Genomic DNA, 14,827 nt, shown 5'->3' on the forward strand with positions numbered 1-14,827 from the left:
CAAAATTTTAATTTGGGGTGAGAAGCAATTAATATCAAATATTATAAATTAAAAACAAATAAAATTAATTAAATATAATTATAAATTAGTTAAGTTGTTTACTTTTTGGCTGATCATCTCTTGGTTCCATATATTTTTCCATGTTAATAAGATTTTTTTTTCAAGGCATGGCAATGTGATTTAGAACAAGGATTTATACCCTGACTTTATTGTTTTCATTTTTCTTTTGTTTTGGCAAAAAAGGGATAAGTAATATAATAGGTAGCCTTGAATTCTCGTTTCTTTTTGAAGGCACAGGTACTATACAACAAAGTTGGCTATCTTCATCAAATTTAGAAAAAATAAAGCAAGCCCAATTAGTAAAATAAAAACATACCTTATTTTCAAACATGTGATTTATGGTGCCATTCAAGTCACCCTTCCAATAAAATTCTTTACTATTCTCTGCTGTTAGCACTTTTCGAAGCTTTGGTGTGCTCACCCTGTCTGAAAAGTCCTTCATGCCAGCACATTCTCTGACCACTACTTTCCTCAACAATGGGAATTTTAGGAAGCACTTTTGTGAGCAAAACCAGTCTTGGTAAAGAATCCAACTCCAAAGTTTGCAAGGAGAAAAATGCAATGTCATTTGTTATCTCCTCTCCCTCTTTGGACAATATTTCCTCAAGTGAATCACATTGTTTTACCTTCATTACGGTCTGTATGAGGAGAAAGTAAGTTTATCATGTTATTGCAATTTGCTACCTCAAGATAGGTCAGATGGCAAAAGGTAATAGAAGAAGGAACAATGTTTATCAAACTTGAACATCCATCAACATCTAAATATTCAAGAAGCTCGAGATCGGGGTGAATTTACAGTCCTTCTTCCACTATAAGGTTTTTTTTTTTTTTCTATTTGTGGAGGTTTCAAAGCCCCACAAAAAGAATTGTGACAGTTTTAAAAACTCCCAAAATTTGAGGTGCCATGAGTTCCTTTGTGTCAATTTTTCACAACTCCCACAATGTCATTTAGTGGCGGTTTTCTATCCCTTTTATGGGGTTTTGTGCTAGCATTTTGTAGCAGTTTTTGGTTAATGTTTGTGGCGGTTCAAAACCCCCACAAAAGAAATTTTCCATTTTAAAAAAAACAGCTATGCTGTGGGGGTTTCAAACCTCCACAAACCTGTCAATATTATTCTTAAAATATTAATCTGGATGTTAGAATCACATTATACTAATCATTTACTATTTAAAAGAAATACTTAAGCAAGACATTAAAAATGTAAAAAAAAATTAAAATATTACATATTTAAACAAAAGAAATACTTTAAAACATCATCAATATAATACATTACCATTATTTTTCAATCACATTAATTACAACAACAAAATATTAAAAATAACATGTATTAAACATATAATAATTAGAGAACACTATGTACATAAATATATATCTCAAGTGAACTAGTGTCCAAACCAGTACTAACCATTTCTGATTTTCTTCTATTCTTTTTTGAATCTGCAGATTACATATTTTCTATTTCAGCTACTGAAAAACAATAAAGAAACAAATACAAAAGGCTAAGAATAATTAACATTAAAATTGAAAAAGGTACAAGTACAAACCTCAGAGATGCATGTTGTTCGAACTCATTTTCAAGGGTTTCAGATCACAAATCAGTTGCATTTACATGTGATTAGTGCTGAAATAGATGTAGGAGGATTATGCATTAGCATTTGACTTATCATTAAAAGGCAAATAGATGAAATTATTTATATGCCGAAAAATGCATAATAATAAACATTGTGCAAGTGACACATTAACATGTGACTAGTGCAAACTAATTAGCATGCTCTGTTCAAATCAAGATATCAAATTATCATAAAACTATGCAAGAAAAGTATTGTCAATGAACTGTTTTAGGATCCAATGGTATAACACGAAATCTAGAAGGGAGTAGAAGAGCATCATTAGCAAATGATTCATCAGTAGGTGCAAATACCAATTGAGCACAAGCCCAAATTGCATTTTCATCAACCCCACAGCAAAGCTGCCAAATCAAATTGCATAATAGAAAGTTAAAATAAGAATCACTTACATAAAAAATATAAAAAAAAAATAAGACAAAAAAGAAGTATATTGGCTATATTATATTATAAGGGAAAATGCATGACCCTCTATCCGAACTACCTCCAAGAACTGCACAAATTAAAGTAAGTAGTAAATTAGCATACAAAAAACTATATTATATTATAAGAATACTAATTAAGATTTAAGATTAGAATAAATTTAAATTAATACCTCCTCATGCTCAATAGTTTCGAACAACAAAAGCTGGATTGATTAGTGTCTTATAGACACGAAAAAAAAAAGGCAAGCCTATCTTTCAGAATATTCAACACCTTTAGCAGCTTCTTGCATGTAGATATTCCATTTCTTGCTTCCTTCATAGGGTTCTTGAATCCAACCCTGCATTTGCCACAACTCTCCTTGGTTCTTATTTGATTCCCTTCCTATTGAACATTTCAAACATTAATTATTGGTAAGAATCTTCAATTATTGAACCAGATCTAGATATTTGCTTTTGCATCATGCTATTAGTTTTTCAATGAAACCAAAATTTCTAGTCCACACACTGAAAAATCGAAATCATGTGAATGGCATAGCTATTTTGAAACTGATGATTTTGAGACAAATTTGTTTGCTGGTACCTCAATGAAATTGAGAGTAGAATGAACATCATCCATGTCCTCCAAGAAGTAATTAGCCAAGTGAAATTGATGACATGAGGCAAAACTCTTCTTTGTGCCGGTCTGAAACATAAAAAGCATTCAACATTAAGCTGTACATGAATTGAAGAAACTATTATAGTACTCAATTAAAGAAGAAGAAGAAAATGCTAACTATGATGCTAATTGGAAAGTACCTTTAACATTCTCTTGTGTTAATACTGAATTTTTGGTTTCTTGAAGCCTATTAGAAACAAATGCACCATATAATCAAGGAAAAGAGATTTATTACTTGAAGGATTTAGCTAAAATTCTTGGTATAGGGCCACTGATGTTGTTGTAGGACAAGTCATTGAAATTGATAATCACAAAAACCAGATAACCATAATTAGAATAAGAGAAAACTTCAAAAACAGAATTATTAATACACAAAAAGAAACAAAAGAAAAAGTTCAATGAATATTACAGAAAAGCAAGTTGTGTCATATTAGCCAATGATTCTGGCAATTCACCATTAAGACTGTTATTATTGATCCTCCTGAAAACAGTTTAAGCAAATTAAACTCTTGAGTAGTTAGACATCAAAATCAAAGACTATTAAGCTTCCAAAAATCTTAGCTCATATTTAAATTTTATAAATTAACTATTAAGAAAAATTTTACAATCAAAGACTATAAGCTACCCCACCCCATGTGACTCACTCTCTTCCTCATTCCTTCCCTCTTTATTTCACTTTCCTCTGTTTCTATAAAATCATCCAATTTTTCCACTCCTTAGTTACACTATTAATTACACCTTATAATGAACACATTTTATATCAAATATTTCTAACACGGTTACCATGTTTGAGTGTCCAATTAAATTATAATTGTACACTGAGCACAAATTGTTCTGTACTTTTACACTTTAAACTATGAGGTGTACAGTACTATGAACTTAATGAAGATTGAATCCTATTAGTAACCAAAAAATGAAAAGTTCCTCTGAAAGAAGAACAAAATAGTTATAAAAAAAAGGGGACCAGAAAAAAATGCAAACAAGCATCAAAGAGGACTAGAATGTAAAATTCTTTTTCAAAATATGAAATTTAGAATTTAAAATATTATCTAGAATGTAAAATTCTTTTTCAAAATATTAACAAACATAACATTGATAAGAGTTCTTCAGCGAACATTGCGAGCTTTCTCTTCCCGTCCTATGCCCAATGATTTCTGGGCATTTGCAATACCTTCAGGATCTGCAAGTTTATTAAGTGACAACCATATTAACAAAAGGGATCAAAATCTCAGGTTTTATGGGTATTTCTTCTACCCAGTTAACAAATACTTAATGTGCAAGATAACCAAAGTATACTAATCCAGATAACAGAGCAGGATTGTCACCAGTAATTTTGATTTTGACAATGATACTATAGACCTCAGTTCACCATGAACTCTACACATATCATGATATTATCCATTGCTGTCTATAATATTGGCATACTTGTAATCATTAGAGAGTTTCGAATAGATTGTATCATGTCATTTGTAGGTTTTATGGCAACCCCTATTCAGCTACTCTATAATATCAGTACTCTTTGATTTTTGGCTATTAAAACACTACTATTGTCAAATGCTAAATATGACACAAAAATCTCACCTAATCAATTTAAATTATATATAATTAAGATGCAACAACAATAACATGTTTACAATAATCAAGAGTTATCCCATTAGATAAAGTCAACTACATGGATCAAACAATACATCAGTGCTTTATCATAAATCATATATGCGTTTAAACTATTTATACTTAATTACTTTTAATAATTTCCTCCAAAAATTTATAGGTCTTCCTTTTCCGCTAGCTACAATACTACCCTCTGTAGTATAATACAAGATTCTATCATGTTCTCTATATCTATGGTTGGCATTACCCCAACTCTCTCTCTAATGCAATCATTCCTAATTATGCCTATTTCCGAGTGAGAACCCATCCATCTAAGCATAATTGAGAGTATACATATAAACTATAAAGTAAAGTTTAGCACTGAAGAAGAGATGAGATGACTTCAAGGCAATTAAGGCAGAAGGGAAAAAAAAATGGAAATACAAAATGACAAGGGTTCTCTCCTGTGTCCTTCCTGACTCCTATATATCACAGACATCCCTTCTCATTCTAGTACAGAGTCATACACTTTACCTGCACAAATTGACACGGTACTATTCTTAGCAAGCCCCTTTCCCCTTCTAAAAGCGATCTTTACAACTAAAGCCTAAGGGCCTATCATAAAGAAAAAGGTTCAAGTTAAGCTGTTAAGGGAAACTAGGATGCATAAAAGCTGAAGCTAGAAGAGCAAAAGGGAAGAAAAACTGATATGGAGCTATATTTAATAAAAAACCCTGAAAACAATTGGTAGAGTTTTGATTTTATGCATTATTTTTCCATTTAATCCTCAACTATGGATAAATGTACGTTAACTCTTAACATACCAAAGAATTGTGTGAAGATGCGGGTGAAGAAGGTCAAGTTGCGAGAGACATCGTATGCCTTGGCAGGAGGAAGAGGTTTCACCAGAGTGTCGATGCTAAAAACCCGTTGCAGAAACTGCATTACAAGAGTTGAATTATATTTCAAACTTAGGGACTAGAAAATTATATGTACAAGCAAGAAGGAAACAATTAAATAAGTGATTTAATTCTATAATATCAGAAAAGAAAACATAAAACGAGGCAGCATAACATCGAATATCATCTTCGTATACATAATACCGAGAATGATACCAAGTTAACAAAGCAGTGAAGATTACGAGCAATCCGAAGCTCTGAACCGATCACTTCACAACAATAAAATGAACGAATTGCATGCATTAGATTCATACAAACTTTTCCCACATTAAAAATTGCCGAGCAGTATCTATGTATAGATTCTAGACAACGGGATTCATGTATTTCAGTCATAATACCTAACTTCATAAAATTGAACATAGCTAACAGTTGACAAAGACAATCTGTTTCATAATAATGTTATCTTCAGTGGCTCCTGCACCCTCTTCGAGCTTCACTAAGCCCTCATTCTTAATTTTTATATCATATAAATGCTCCAAGAACATACAAAGAGAAACTTTCAAGGGAAAGACCATAGTATTATAAACCCTACTTGCTTTTACATTTTTAGTACTTCTTTCTTTCCATTTTCATGATATCTGAAACCTTAGTCATTTGCACACCAAAGAGAGAACTGAATATTATTTATCAGAATACCCTTATTTAATTAAGAAACATATAGTGAAACCGCTACTTATTATGTTTAACATTGCTAAAAAGATAAAGTAACAAATATCATGAACTAGGGTTGGTAATCGACAAGGACATGAAACTCAACTCTCTTGGAGGCGCCACATGAACAATTGAACGAATAGGTTCTTAACAAAGATAAATGAAGTTGTAAATTAATAATATTGTCTAACTTAATCATCATCATTATGATTTGTTCAAAATTTGACTAGTGAAATTGAAAGGAGAAGAGGGGGAAAACAAGTAAACCTGAAAATTGCGCTGGAAACTGTAGCGAAGCTCAGGGTCAATCTCGATGGAATCGTCGCCGTCGTGGTGATGCTGGTGGTTGGACTTGGAGCGAGGAACGTGCATGGTGGAAGTGCCATTACCGGGCTGGGTAGTGACTTTGAGCTTAGCATCTTGGAATTCTGATTCAGTGTTGTTGTCGTCGCCCCTCCATGGCGCTGACGTCATCAGCTGCTTCTTCCCCTTCTTCGCCATTTCACAATTCTGGATTATCCTTCTTCCCCTGCCACTTACAAATAAGATAAGATAAATGGACCTCTTTTGTTATTCTTTAAATTTCACAAATAGTTTTTTGGTTTCCATTTTTTTTTTGGTCCATGGTTACTGCTTTCTGTATAATCGGGTAAGAAAATAACCAAAATATATAAATAGAAAAATATAAATTTTAATCATCCTGGAAATATAAATTTTATTAATGCCTGGCTTCTTCATTTTAATCTGGGTAAAACATGTAAAGAAACCAAACACATATTAATATTACCTGAAAAGTCTCAAAACAAAAAGCATTACATACAAGTCTCATTTGCAATTTATATGTAAATTGAATTTACTATATTCGATTTAATAGGTTAAGTGTAAAATTGAGTTAGATAGCTTCAATTTGGTTGGTTAGAAATATTGGTTTGACTAGCACATGGTAATTCGTATCGATGGGTTTCAAATTATACCCATAGTCATAGTTGTAAGAACCGAACTGGTGATCAAACCGGTCAGGTTACTGGTTTACTGGTTCAACTGATAAATCGCTGGTTGAACTGGTAAAACCGGTTTCACGTAAATAAAAAATATAAAATACTAAAAATAGTCATAAACTTAAAAAATTCAAAATACATATCTTCAGTTCTTCCCCAACATTTTAAAAACAACCAAGTTTTTGCTCTATTATTGTTTTTTTGAGTTCCAATTGATGCATCAGGAGTTGATCCTTGTTCTTGAAAAGATGGTGTTTCTAATGGTGTATTCAGAAGCCATTCTAAAAGAATATGGAGTAGCAAAAGTATAAAACAATAGTAATCCTAAATTCCCTATTTCCTATTCCCTATTCAGCAAGACAGCAACCTTAAAGGCTTAAATAGTGTTAAATTCACAGCAACCTTAAATAGTTAAATTCACAGCACAAGCATATTCATAGTCTCAAGCTTTCAACAAGCATATTGATCCCAGAAATTTCAAGTTTTCATAACAGAACAGAATAACATAACAACATTAGTCATAACAGCTTCTTAATTTCAAGTTTTCAACAAGCATATTTAACACAGAACACATCAACATAACAACATTATTCATAGTTTCAAGCTTTCAACAAACATATTCATCCCAGAAATTTCAAGTTTTCATAACAGAATAGAATAACATAACAACATTATTCATAAGTCATAACAGCTTCATAATTTCAAATTTTCAACAATCATAGTCATAGAGCAGAAGTGCAGAACAGAGGAGAACAACATATTCAACTAACCTGTTTGACACAGCAGAAGACCAAGACGATGGCAACGGCGACGGCGCGGCAACGGCGAGGCAACGGCGAGGCAACGGCGACGGTGATGACAGACAGGGACGAAGCGGAGCCGCGGGTCTGTTCTGTTCCTTCAGACTTCAGAATGGGTGTCCGGCGGTGAGACGAAGAAGACGACGGCGGGCGGCGGTGGCTCGGTGAGTGACAGAGTGAGGTGAGGAGGTGAGGGGGACTGGGGGAGGGTTAGCCTTTGTGGTTACTGGTTAGGGGATTAGGGTTGGGGAACGTGGAAAGTGGAAAGTGGAAAGTGGAAACAGGGATTTGGGGGTATACCGCATACGAGACTTGAGTTTTTTTTTTTTTAAATAAACCAAAACGAGGTCGTTTGGAAAATGAATTAACAAAAAAAAGCTTCCAAACCGGTCGGTTGAGCAAAAACCGTCGGTCTCCGATTTTCATCAGAACCGGCCGGTTCAATCCAGATCTCAACGGTTCTCTTTTTTGTCTAGTCATATTGATCAACTGGATCGGTTAAAGATCCAGTTTACCGGTTTTTCAATCGAACCAGCCAGTCCGATCCGGTTTTTACAACTATGCCCATAGTAAATCGAAACTAGTCATCCCTACTAAATCGAATGTAATAGCTTCGATTTATAGCCATTGAACAGTATAGGTAAATCGAAGCTAATGATTTCATTGATGCAATTATGGGGTGGTGTTAGAATTTTCACTTGACCCTTTGTCATGTTCACAATTTCACTACTTCTTGTGATGAGAGTTTATACTTGGATCTTTTTCATACTTGGATTTGTTGAGTGATTCTGATTGGAAAGTGTTCTGAATTCACAGTCCCTTGACGTGCAAGTTATATGTTTTTTTTGTTGAATTTTTGAAGAGAATAATGTTGGGAGGATTCCCTGTCCCGCTATTTGTAATATTCTTCATAGTTAGATAAGGACTTGGTTGGTGTAAAGGCTCTCTAGAAATTATCAAATTTGATCTAACTTGTTTAGTTGTCTTTGTCAGTGTGTTCTTGAACTGAAAAGAATATGCAGATAAATCCTTTTGATTTTAACTTTCAGATCGGTTTTAGCTGAACCAAATCAATAATTTGACTCTGTTAGCACCTTTTTCGTCAACCAAGTGTGCATTGCTCTAATTTAATTGTTGTTTTGATCTTTATTTTTCTTAAAGTGGAAGAAAGTTGTGAAAACTTTGTAACCGATGACCTGAACAAGAGATCTTCTACAGTACTCCTGCGGAACGAATTTCGTTATCCAAAAAGTATCTCAACCATTGATTATCCTTTTACCCATTTTTATTTTCCCTTCCCTTTCTTTTTAGTGCTTATGGCTAAGATTTTTCCAATTCCTGCTTTTAAGCTGATATCTTTGTCAGCAAGGAGTGAGCCTTTTACAAGTTCGAATACATACTTGAATCGGAGAGTTGTATCATGGATCAAAATGCAAAGCTGATAAGAGGTCATGCTTATTTAAGTTTGCCCTTTCAACATCATAACTGCAATTGCAACACAAAGATAGATATAATTTGAAATAATATCAGATTTTTAATGATCACGGTTGGCGTGAATTTTTTTTGGTTTCCCACGGTATCCTCAAACCCGGCAGGTCAATGACTAATCCGTTGCGAATCGGAGCTCCATTTAAGGGTTTGTCCCTGGCCAATGGGTTGCTGCATGCACCCAAGGCGTGAATTAACTACATTTTTATCTGATATTAGCAGCTACTTATTCAACAGAACAACAAAAATTGCAGTTGTTGATCTTCAATTCATATCCTCTAGTGCTTGGCGACATTGGGATTTTCCTCTAATGTTACCGAAAGCTCTTGTTTATCTGTCTTTTTCCTTTTTCCTCCTTTAGTTCTAATAGCTTATAACCTTCAACTACTATTCACCTTCGTAACGCATAAACCTTCGTGACCAAGTCATCAAGAATTTGATTGTATAATAGAATCTCAAGATCTAAGTAAAGTTTGTTTTCTTTGTGTAACATGAGTAAATGTTAGCCAAATTAGTTTTGTAAATTAATCAAATTTTTACTTTCTGTTATGTCTCAAACTTATAGTCATGTCTAATGGAAATTGTTTAAAGCCAAATTCTCTGCTTTCTATTTATTCGGAATTTGATTATCATTTAATTCACATATTTCGCAGACATTGAGCTCTTAGAAAGTAGTTGTTTGTATCCAATGGGGGGAAGATTGTGACAAATATGGATCCTCAGGCCTTCATTAGGTTATCAATAGGCTCTCTTGGGCTACGATGTGCCGGAATTGAGGGAAGCAGCGGAAGATCTAGAACTCAAAAGCCACCTTCTCCTTTTGTTTGTGAGATACGGCTCCGGGGTTTTCCTGTTCAAACATAATTAGTCCCCTTGATATCCTCTACCGAAGCTATACTTGAAGTCGAGAATGTTGCTACTAGCTTTTACCTTGAGGAATCTGATCTAAAAGCATTGTTGGCTCCCTGTTGTTTCTATAATACTCATGCTGGTTTGGAGATTGTTATTTTCTCAGGTAGGAAGGGCTCCCATTGTGGAGTTGGCATCAAAAGGCAGCAAATTGGGATTTTTAAAATACAGGTAGGCCCTGAGTGGCGCGAAGGAAAGCCACTGACTCTTTTTAGTGGGTGGATAGGTATTGGGAAGAGAAAACCAGAGAACGGATGGCCAGTTGCCGAGCTACACGTAAGAGTTAAGCTAGATCCCGACGCTCGATACGTATTCCAGTTTGAAGATGTTACCACATTGAGTCCTTAGATAGTTCAACTGCAAGGGTCCATCAAGCAGCCAATCTTCAGTGTCAACTGTCAAGTTTACTAAGGACAGGTGAACTGAAAATTTTAAATTCATTTATGATTTATCTTTCACTTCTTTAGGCACTAATGACAATTCGTCAAATGAAATGCATCCCTTTTACAAAATCATACTGAATATCATGTTTTCAGAGAGCCATATCCCACCAAATCTCGGCCCCAAATAAATATTGCTTCAGGTGTCTGCATGAATTGAAAGTCTAGTTTGTTGCATCATAAATGGTTATTCATTAATTAACATGTTATTATAAAATTACCACTGAATATGGAAGGTTTTAATTTACAAATCTCCCCAAAAAAGAAAAGAACTATATGTTACATAAGAACTTAAAGCCCAAAATTTTTGCTAATGAATAAAATCTTTCTCCCAAATCGAATAGTCTTAATTGGAAACTGTAGTGTGTTAGCTTCACTATTTCTGTCTGTTGGATCTGAATCTACAAAATGTTCAGATTTCAGTAAATTTGTTCTGTTGTTAATAAAGTCTTTGATAGTTATGAAATAACAGGATTTCCCAGATTGATCCATTGAGCAATTATTGGTGTGGTTCTACAATTTCCGACTTGGAGATCGAGAGGGAGAGAGAAAAGGGTGGAAGGTGAAGATACATGATCTATCTGGCTCAGCTGTAGCTGCAGCCTTCATAACAACTCCCTTTGTTCCATCTTCAGGTTGTGATTGGGTTGCAAGGTCCAACCCAGGAGCTTGGTTAATTGTTCGTCCGGACGCTTGTAGACCAGAGAGCTGGCAGCCGTGGGGAAAGCTTGAAGCTTGGCGCGAACGCGGCCTCCGAGACTCTGTCTGCTTTAGATTCCATGTCCTATCTGAGGCTCGGGAAGGCGGTGAACTTCTCATGTCAGAAATATTTTTAAGTGCTGAAAAGGGTGGTGAGTTTTTCATAGACACTGAAAGACACATGCGGACTGCAAACGCCTCAGCAAATCCAGTACCTAGTCCACAGAGCAGTGGGGACTTTGGTGCGCTGACTCCGGTAGGCGGAGGCTTTGTCATGAGCTGTAGAGTTCAAGGGGAAGGGAAACGAAGTAAACCGTTAGTCCAGCTGGCATTGCGACACGTTACGTGCGTGGAGGATGCTGCCATCTTCATGGCACTTGAGGCAGCTGTTGACCTCAGCATTGAGGCATGCCGGCCGTTTCGTAGGAAGATTAGAAGAGGTTTCCGGCATTCTTTCTAAAGAGAGAACAATGCAAATGTAAAATAGTAGCTGTCAATCATGTGGATTCTCCAACTTTCTAACTCAAATAGCTGCAATAGTTGGAAAGAAAAAAGTGCACAGCATAAGTTGTTAGAGAATTCAACTCTCAATATTTGGATCTTTAGATACTTCATGGGATTGTGAAGGAACAAGGAAGGAAGTAAAGTTTAAAACGACAAATCAATTCAGTCATTGTAAGAAGTAAGAACTATATAAAATAAGAAAGCCTTTTAATTTAAGAAGTGTTCTTTGAAAAAATTGGTTTTGATTTGAGAGCGCAAAAGGCTTGATAGTTGATATTGAAGGATTCTTCAAACATTTAGATTAACACAATTAACCTAATTAATTGGGTAACACATGACAACTGAAATTAGAAAAAGGAAAGAGTAGCAAAAGACATTGTGTTTGAGTGCTCAAATAGCCACATATCTGATGAGAGACTATAAAAGACATGGTTTTCTATTAGGTTCAAGAGAAGTTAATGCAGGATCATTTACTAATTCACTAACATCTGTCGCCTCCTCATTTTGAAGATCTTCTTTAGTTTTGAGACTTTTTTATGAGTGTGCCGCATTTTTCTCAAAAAAATTACTAAGATGCTACCTTTCTATATTATTTTAATTAATTATAACAATTCTACCTATGTTACACTTGCAGTACATAGCTGGTCCCAAGTCCGGATAAAGGAGAAGGGTTGTGTTAAGCCTTCGACTGCCAACATAAAAACTTAGTCGAATCTTCATGATATGGATCAAAGACGTTATTACACTAAAGCTAGGTCGTTACCCGGAAGCAACGCGCTGTATGGCTCACGTATAGTGTCAAATGAGCAAGAGCCGCTGCATCGATGTCTGGGTGTAGTGTTAAATGAATAAGGGTTCCTGCGTTTTCGTGAACGAACGAAGGTAAATAAACTAGTTCACAAAGAAAAAGGTAAAGGTAAAGGTCAGCGCGACAGCAGATTGAGATATTACGGCCTCTAAAATAATTTTATATATATATATATAGTTGAAAGAATTCATACCTAGGAGTTTTGAAGAAAAGCTTAAGCAAAAAACTGCAAAAAGAAAAGCGCGTCGCACACGTAAATGTATAGCCTAGTAAAAAAGAAAGGATAAAGCTTATCAAATATACAAAATATCAAGCTCCAAACTTGACATGCGTAGCCAAGGCCGGCTGGAATATAAATACATATATACATACAACCCAAAATGTCCCAAAATAGAAAACTGACAACCTATTTTTCCATGTCAACCTCTAAGAGAGACAAACATAAAATACATATATATATATATATATATATATATATAGCATAAATACAAAATACAGCATCCCAAAACACCAAACTTCACTTGCACATAAAACTCTATATGTTCAGCGAGGTGCCTCTCGATCTGCATTTGAAAACAACAATATATGTATGGAATGAGAATCAGGAGTTCTCGAGAAATTCAGAGGTATTCCTAGAACACCAATGCTCAGAATTAAACTTAAGAAGTATACTAAACCAAAGTTTGGTAAGTTATCTAAGGTATTCTCGTCCTAATTATAACTTTAACCTAACATTTCACTTTCCGTCTCCTCCAACCCTCCGAAACACCGGTGGAACTACCATCATCACACCTTCGCCAAACAAGGGATATCTCAGATGCAAAGACATACAAGACAAGTAAAGAAAATACAAATAGGTTGTAATTACAGCAAGTAAAATAATTAGCAGTTAAGCATGGCTAGTCAATTAGGCAAACCAAATAATGCACACTCAAGCAAAACAGACAAAAGCATATGATGTGTGTCTGCCCTATTGTTGATGAGTCTCATATGTCGGTTATATAACCAAACCCGACATGTCCGGTAGCTAACCTTGGACAGTCCTTCCGTGCGTGCATCCCCAAGAGTCTATGCATATAATCAAAATCATTCTTTTATCATATCATTGGGAGAATTTCCGGAGAGTTGAAGTGCTCGGCCACATCTTGTGGCGTAGGGTCAACAGAGTATCGAGTCTCAAACCTGGAACGAGTGGTAGCAAGCCACTGCGTCTACCCAGAAAAACTCGTATCTCAGATAATAAAAGTGCATATGCCATTAGTCATTTAATATCAATCAATCATTATCAATACCACCTTTATTCATTTCACATTCAACATTTGTCTGCACTTCTCAAATATTAGAAATACAAATAGAACGATTTAAATGTTAAAAACACAAATAAAATTTATCTCAAACGTTTGAGACAAAAATAATACTTTACTAAAAAATAATAGAGTAAAGTATCGTTTTTGTCCCCAACGTTTGGGGTAAGTCCCAAAGTTGTCTCTAACGTTTCAATCATCCTATTTAAGTCCCTAATGTTTTAAAATTGACTCAATGTTGTCTTGCCGTTAGGGATCCGTTAACAGAATTGATGGCGGGACAAAATTGAGACGATTTTGAAACGTGAGGGACTTAAATAGGACGAAAACGTTAGGGACAAAAATGATACATAAAAATAAATTTTAATTTAATTTTATCTTTCAATAATATTAATTTTTTTACTGTACATAGTATTCAATTATTTTTTAATTACATCTAAATAAATTACACTTAATCACATTACTTTCATTTTAAATAAATTTATTTTTTATAATTTTAAAGAATTTTGATACATTAGAGACAAAAGGTATAATTTATATTTTATTGTATATATATTATTTTTTTCTTTTCTGCAAGTTTATATACTAGTCATTCTACAAACATTTCATGATAACTAAAAATCTTTAAGAATAAAATTATAAAAAAAATTAATTTATTTAAAATGAAAGTAATATGATTAAGTGTAATTTACTTAGATGTGATTAAAAAATAATTGAATACTATGTATAGTAAAAAATTGATATTTTTGAAGGATACAATTAAAATTTATTTCTATGTATCATTTTTGGCTCTAATGTTTTCGTCTTATTTAAGTCCCTAACATTTTAAAATTGTCTCAATTTTGTCCCGCCATCAATTCTATTAGCGGATCCCTAATGGCAGGACAACATTGAGTCAGTTTTGAAATGTT

At 34.3% G+C, this 14,827-nt stretch overlaps 1 protein-coding gene and 1 pseudogene across 8 annotated transcripts; one reads left to right on the forward strand and one right to left on the reverse strand.

Annotated features, from left to right (window-relative positions):
- Window positions 1-1,287: 1,287 nt before the first annotated feature.
- LOC112727711 (uncharacterized) lies at window positions 1,288-8,067 on the reverse strand. Of its 8 annotated transcripts, none has more exons than XM_072209479.1 (10): window positions 7,735-8,065; window positions 6,234-6,495; window positions 5,181-5,295; window positions 3,858-3,946; window positions 3,176-3,247; window positions 2,907-2,953; window positions 2,692-2,793; window positions 2,282-2,493; window positions 1,606-1,682; window positions 1,288-1,498 (listed from the first exon to the last, which is right to left on the reverse strand). In XM_072209479.1, the coding sequence occupies exons 2-4, from the start codon at window positions 6,465-6,467 to the stop codon at window positions 3,873-3,875; spliced, it is 423 nt and encodes a 140-aa protein (XP_072065580.1). In that variant the 5' UTR covers window positions 6,468-6,495; window positions 7,735-8,065; the 3' UTR covers window positions 1,288-1,498; window positions 1,606-1,682; window positions 2,282-2,493; window positions 2,692-2,793; window positions 2,907-2,953; window positions 3,176-3,247; window positions 3,858-3,872. The 8 variants fall into 8 exon arrangements, with proteins under 8 accessions (XP_072065580.1, XP_072065578.1, XP_072065579.1 ...); XM_072209477.1 differs by having other exon boundaries at window positions 1,983-2,493; XM_072209478.1 differs by lacking the exon at window positions 3,176-3,247 and having other exon boundaries at window positions 1,983-2,493.
- A 1,775-nt stretch (window positions 8,068-9,842) lies between these two features.
- On the forward strand, window positions 9,843-11,961 carry LOC112730254 (uncharacterized; annotated as a pseudogene).
- Window positions 11,962-14,827: the final 2,866 nt, after the last annotated feature.

Source organism: Arachis hypogaea, chromosome 12 (genome assembly GCF_003086295.3).
Source record: "Arachis hypogaea cultivar Tifrunner chromosome 12, arahy.Tifrunner.gnm2.J5K5, whole genome shotgun sequence".
NCBI classification, from domain to species: domain Eukaryota; kingdom Viridiplantae; phylum Streptophyta; class Magnoliopsida; order Fabales; family Fabaceae; genus Arachis; species Arachis hypogaea.

Bases quoted from the DNA above. Each gene is read 5' to 3' on its own strand.
- LOC112727711 (XM_025777576.2), bottom strand. From the start codon at position 6,467: ATGGCGAAGAAGGGGAAGAAGCAGCTGATGACGTCAGCGCCATGGAGG. The intron at 5,296-6,233 runs GTTTACTTGTTT...CTTGTAATGCAG, and splicing joins GTTTCCAGCGCAATTTTCAG to TTTCTGCAACGGGTTTTTAG. The intron at 3,947-5,180 runs GTATGTTAAGAG...ATAAACTTGCAG, and splicing joins CATCTTCACACAATTCTTTG to ATCCTGAAGGTATTGCAAAT.